The sequence below is a fragment of the Theobroma cacao genome, chromosome 7, assembly GCF_000208745.1.
Source record: "Theobroma cacao cultivar B97-61/B2 chromosome 7, Criollo_cocoa_genome_V2, whole genome shotgun sequence".
In the NCBI taxonomy this organism is placed as follows: Eukaryota; Viridiplantae; Streptophyta; class Magnoliopsida; order Malvales; family Malvaceae; genus Theobroma; species Theobroma cacao.
The window spans coordinates 6,081,127-6,087,456 of record NC_030856.1 but is presented as its reverse complement, the minus strand read 5'-3'; the positions used below and the strand labels follow the sequence as shown (position 1 = coordinate 6,087,456).

At 36.1% G+C, this 6,330-nt stretch overlaps 1 protein-coding gene across 1 annotated transcript; it reads right to left on the bottom strand.

Annotated features, from left to right (window-relative positions):
• LOC18594113 (basic leucine zipper 34) lies at positions 296–3,080 on the bottom strand. Its single transcript, XM_007021575.2, has 4 exons — positions 2,029–3,080; positions 1,711–1,801; positions 1,452–1,578; positions 296–819 (listed from the first exon to the last, which is right to left on the bottom strand). The coding sequence occupies exons 1-4, from the start codon at positions 2,601–2,603 to the stop codon at positions 605–607; spliced, it is 1,008 nt and encodes a 335-aa protein (XP_007021637.2). The 5' UTR covers positions 2,604–3,080; the 3' UTR covers positions 296–604.

The window sequence follows — 6,330 nt, the reverse complement described above, 5'->3', positions numbered from 1 at the left end:
AGTACAGTATCTAGATTATCATTTTAAATATATCTAAACAAATTAATAAACATAGAATAAAATTTAAAAAATAAATAAATGAAAAAGAAGGGAAAAAAAGAAATAAATTCTTTTTTTTTTTGAATGAACAATTCATGACATTAACCATCACTAAATCCCTGACACAATGCTAACTGTTTGTCATCCATCCCAACACAAACACAACCCCACACCTTTGAAATCCCCACCATGTTTTGCCTCCCAATTAATTACAATTTTTTTTATAAAAAAATTAAATTAAATTAAAGAAACACAATAAACCCCACAACAACAATGTTAATCAATTTTTTTTCAAAAAACAAAAAAAAAAAAAGAATTAAATTGTCACCCTCCTACCTTAGCACTCTCCACATGTCCCTTTTTGCTGAGCCCTTTAGAAAAATATTGTCAAAGGGACCCTACAACTATATAGAAAGACAGCAATTTGGAAACACATCATGTGAAACACTAAGCCCCTCCTCCCCAGGGTTAGACAGATAGCCTCATTGCATTTCTTTTTTTTTTCTCTTGCTCATTTTGCACCACATGGGCCTCTCATCACTGCACTTCCCTTTGATTTCTCTGATCAAGTTATAAGCTGCTCCTTTACGTCCGAACATACCATGTTGTCTGTGTTTACCGACGACGTCTGCTGTTGTTGCTGTTGTTGTTGCGGTGGTGCATGGTGGTTGTTGGTGTTGGTGCTGGTGGTGGTGGTGGTGTTCATTTTCTTGAGGTTTTGTTGTTGCTGATACACTTGTCTTAGTCTTTCAATTTCCTTCTTCAGTGCTTCATGATGAGCTGATTAGAAAAGGGTTTAAAAGCATTTTAATAAAGTTTTACGTAATTATTCACTGACAATATATTAAATATAAACGATAATTAATTAAATCAAGCAATTAGTGAGTAAATTAAATATTCCTTCAAAAGGTTTGAAAACCCAAAACAATAATGCTTACCTTTTGAGATATGTATATAGAACTAAAAAATGTCCTACATGATCCATCAAAATATAATAAGGAAAAATTCGGTATGATCTATCAGAATTAAAATATGTCATAGAATAATTGTTTTTCTTTTATTCTGTCAAAGGAATACAAGAGTTCTAATATGGAGATCCAAAGGTTCTGTTAATTCAAGCATCCCCACAATTTGCATTTGGAGATTTTTGAAGCTTAATTATCCTCTTTTGGCCAAGACAATGAAACATGTACGAAAAGCTTTTTTAACAAGTTTCTGCCAAATTGAATCATGGGTAATTAAGAAGTATTATGAGTGTGAAACTGTGAACCTTTTGTCAGAATAATGGCAAAAAAACAGAAGATATAATTAAAAGAAGTAACATGTATTGTCTAGTGGGTCATTGATACCATAATTATGATATAATAATGATGTTTAATTAAGACTCATTAAGAATTGATGCAGAGTCCTACCGTCTTTGAAAATCTTGTCTTGAGCCAAAGCAGCAATCCTTTGCTTCAAAGCACTATTGTCAACATTGAGGATCAGTCTCTGATGATCCAGGAACGCAACCCTTGGTGATAATGCTGATACTTCCGTCTTCATTTTTGCATCAAAATTTAGAGAATTAATTCGTTTATTAATTAGTATAATTTACATAAACTATGGTAATCAAATTGAAATTAATTACTATATATATATATATATAAAGTTTGTTATATGTATATATACCTGCAATGTTGTTACGCTTCTTTCAAGTTCTGAAATATATTGCAGCTTTCTCACTCTTGATCTTTGCGCTGATTGCCGGTTTGCCAGAATTCTGATCATCACCCAGAAGAATTAATTAATTGTTTGGATAACATAATTAAAGAATTTGTTAGCTGCGGCCTGCAAAACAATTCATTTGGCAGGCCTTGTTTGGCAGTAATAATATTGCATTATTTAATCAATTATGCATGCAAATCGATGCAGGCCTCAACATGCTTAGACGGTTTAGGCTTTTTAATTACATGGGTTATTGTTATTTGCTGTTGTGTGTTTTTTTACCTCTTAACCCTCTTTGGATCAATGATGGAATCGTCATTTGAGGTTGGTGGGGGTTGTGTAGCTTGTGTTTCAGCTTTGCATGAGCTTTCCACATCTCCTGGCTCGTTCTTGGGTTGTTGCAGATCCAAGGATGGTACAGGCTTCTCGTCGTTGTTGCTATTTTGATCGGACGGCGTTGAAGGGTTTGAGGAAGACACCGTTTGTGCCGCCACGCTCACGGCAACATCGTCGGAAAACATGGACATGAGCTGCTCATCGTCCAGGCGGTCAAAAACATTCGTTTCTGTAGTCATCCTGGCATTGGAGTCCCTACATTCTTCTGCCAATGGTTGTTCAAGGAAGGCTATGGAGTCGCTAATGGAGCGGCGGTGAGCCCCGCGGCGGGCAGAGGAGAAGTCGAGGAACTCGTCGACCCACGAGGGGTGGTGGTTAGAACCATTGGTGGTGGTGGTGGAGGAAGGGATGGCAGTGCTAGTGGTGGGAATGAAGTTTGCCATTGTGGAAGGCATTCTTTGGTGAGGAAAAGAAGGCCAATTTTGGGTCATGTTGGGTATTTTCGGAGGTAATTGTGCCATTCTAAGGTTTGATGTCACAAAAAGACCACACTCAATATAAAGAGAAAAAAGAAGAAAATTTTGAAAAATTATATGTATATATGTATGTATACACCAACACGCGAAAACACGAGCACAACACAACACAACACAATACGAAAAACGAAAAAAAATGCTAATCTTAATCAACAAACTAACCAACTAACTATTCAACCAACACAACAAGAAGTTGCAAAAAAAAAAAATCTTTATGTTAACTCCTAAAAACATGAAAGGATGACACTCTCAAGAGAGAAACCACCAATTGCAAAACATCATATCACAGTCTTTAAGGCAATGTTATAAGTATTTCCTTCTCTTTTAGCCCCTTCTCCTTTTCTATTTTTTTAAGGACCCCAAGAGGGGTTTGGAAGAGAGGAGGGGTGGTGGGTCACATGGGAGGGGATTAGGGACAGCTAGCAACAGCTGGGGTTGGGGACTGGGAGGGAGAGAAGGGTTTTCTCTCCCACTAGGAAAGTCCCAGTGTGAGTTTAATAACTGAAGGAATCAGCGCCACCACGTGCCGATGTGACCCCTCTCCTTGGCATCAACTATATTTTACATATACACACACACACACATTATCTAATCACTTCCAACATAAGGTATATGCGTTTGTGTATTATATGCCTTCTTCTTTTCTTGTGCATGAGCCCTACACATCCACAAGGTTTTAAATTTTGTATTGGTTTTCATTGACTATATATAACCTCCCTTTGTACATCTATTTAATTCATTTAGTTAGGAAGAGATGTATACATTTACACAATTATTAGTTTATTCGTTGATCTCGGAGTTTTTAAATTTCATAAACGAATTTATATAATTGACGGATTTTATTTAAAAAAAATAGATGACCCATTTCTTTGGATATATTAATTTGGAACTATAGAAGCATTCAATGAGTTTCTATACCTATTGTGTGGTACCAAATTGTTGGTAAACCATTGTTATTGAAAGTTGCTGACAAACTTAGGTTAAAAGAACAGAAAAAGATATAAATATTTTTTTTCCATTTAACAGTAATCTACATGTGAAACAAGAGAAAAGAAGATAATTTTGTTAAGACAAATTAACTAAAAGGGTTTATCAAGAAGAGATTATGATTCCATATATGTGTAAATGCATGTACCTATACATGCATATATGGGGTTATTGCTATACCATGGGGCAAGTGGGTATGCAGATCATTTTGTTGACGTGGGGAAAGAAAATCTAATGGGAGAATATATATAGATATAGATAAAATTATATATGTATTGGTGTTTATAGTGGGAAGATGTAGGATTTTGGGGTAGGATGAGCTGTGAAAGAAAGGGAATTTGCAAGAATCATGTCCTTCTCCCTCCCATGTGAACTGCTTGCAAGAGCCCACCTTTCTTTGCTTTGTCCCCAAATCAGACTCACATGGAGGGTATGTGACCTTACTTTTTTTCTTTCCTCTCTCTCTCTCTCCCTCTCTCTCAAGTTTCTTGGTACCTTCCATCATCCCTCATGTGGGCATTTATGTTGGTTTTTCTAATCAAAAGTACTTAAGAGACACTAATCATGATTAGTTGAAAAGTTTTGCAAGGCATGTTCGGTTCCCTATCTGTCAAGTAAAAGTTTGTCTACCATTATTTTTTTATCCTCCTATAATTTTATGTACTTGTGAATTCACCAACTTGACCACTTTGGTCTCATTAAGTACATTAATCAAACCTACTTTTCAATTAACAATTAAAATAACTCAAAGTAAAGTACCCCAGCTGGCTCGAATCAAATGCTGTACTATTGCAAGATCATGAAGCTTGTAAGGTAAATATCATATGATTGATTGTTACAAGTTAAATTCACCTTTCAACATTGTTCCTTAGTACCCTTTTATTCCTTAGCCAAAAGGGAAAGAGGAATAACTTAGGAGAAGAACTTACTAGCTAAAGATTAAGTCCATGTCACGTTCCATAGACAGGCAAACTTGATATCATTGTCAAGCCTTTTAAACCATCATGGTACAGATATAAGTTATAACCAAAACCATAGGAGAAGAAGAGTAGTTAGAGAGGAATTTAACCGCCAAAAAAAAAAATCAGTCAATGTCATGTTCAATGGCATCATTGTCAAGCTTTTCCAAACAATCATGCACTGCATATAATTAGATATAAACAAAAACCAATATTCCTTGATTGATAAAATGGGATTTGCATGTGCAAACCATGATTAAATGCATACATAACAGAAGAAGTGCTGCCATTTTTGTTTCCTATATATATAATTTCAGGATCCCGAAAATTCTTCCCAAGCTCTCCGTACAGAGGAGGAAGGAGAGAAATTAAGGGAGAGGGAGAGAGAAAGGACTGGTGCAATTGGGTACAGGAGGAAGCATTATTGCACGTGGAAGGAGGAAACAAGGGCCTACTTGTTCTTCTCAGTTAATAATAAAAAGGCCCAAAAAGGGGACGCGCAAACACATTACCATAAGGAAAGAAAGAAAGAAAAGTTGGGGGAGGGGAGGTGGTGTCCACTTTTGTACAGTTACATCCATTTGCAGTTGCAGTATGGCCTTGTGATTTCATACCTTTTGTTATATTTTTTCTTTTCTTCCTACTAATTATTTCTCTTTTCCCAGTTGTGGGAGATTGCATTGCAGGGTATGCAATTCTTTTTGTGCTTTTTTTTTTTTTTTTTAAATCCATAGACAGATGGCACCTAGGCATGTTTACTGGTTAAAGCTCAAATACAAGACCCTATGCAATTTCCTTGGGAATAGCTACATTGTTTCTAAGAGGGGGCCATATGGCCTTGCAATATGTTCTTCATACCTTTCGCCCTTGTATTTGAGATATCATTTGACTGTCTAAAAGATTCTCTTATTTTTCTTCCATGAATTCATCTTCACTTTTGGTCCCCTCCTCAAGCTCTTGGATTCTGGCTTCATGACTTGAAGGACCGTCTACTGAACCATCCTTGTAGCCATTGTGCAGGCCAAGAAAGCTGGTATAGCTGGACCTGGCCTTGTAGACTTAGTAACTGCAGAAACCCAAAGACTTGACTAAGTCCATGCTCAAAAAAGTTGTATCAACAGTTCAAATTTAGAAACAAGGTAAAACCTTAAGAAATACTACATGAAGACTTGGCAAATTAGATGGTAGATATCGGTATAACCTCAAGGGGATTCAAGTTCTTTGAACAATGGAAACCTTAAGAGTCATTCTTTTTGGAAAAGAAGTCTTCTGAAGTTAGGTGATGTATGTTTATTGTTCTGATCTCTTCTGATAAAGAAAAAACTTTAAATCCCAATGCCATGTAGTGGACATAGAGTTTTTGGCAAAGGGGTTATGACCGAATTTAATGCATTAATTAGTTCATAATTACAGCCTTACGAAAAAGGTTTTGCTTTTCTTCTTCTATTTTAGCTAGGCAAGCTTTCAAGAGGACTACATCAATGATTTTGCAAGAATTGAGGCTCAAAGCCAGCTCTGCCCCTCCTAAGAGAGTGGGTGAAGTGAACCATTGGGACCAAGTCCCAGGCTCTAGGAAATGGGTTCTACACCTGCTACTATTTAATTTCTGAAGGAAAAAAAATATTAAAAAAAAAGCTGTTTACTTTGCAGTTTGCATAAATCACATAGCATTTTTTTGTTAAATGTAATAGAAACTCAGTATATGGGCTTATTAGGGTTTGGGTAAAAAATTTACTATCCTTCCGAGTTTAGGTTTGAATACATAC

Coding starts and splice junctions, on each gene's coding strand:
- LOC18594113 (XM_007021575.2), bottom strand. CDS start 2,603: ATGGCACAATTACCTCCGAAAATACCCAACATGACCCAAAATTGGCCT. Junction 1,802..2,028: donor GATCCAAAGAGGGTTAAGAG/GTAAAAAAACAC, acceptor GGTGATGATCAG/AATTCTGGCAAACCGGCAAT. Junction 820..1,451: donor AGACAAGATTTTCAAAGACG/GTAGGACTCTGC, acceptor TTTTCTAATCAG/CTCATCATGAAGCACTGAAG.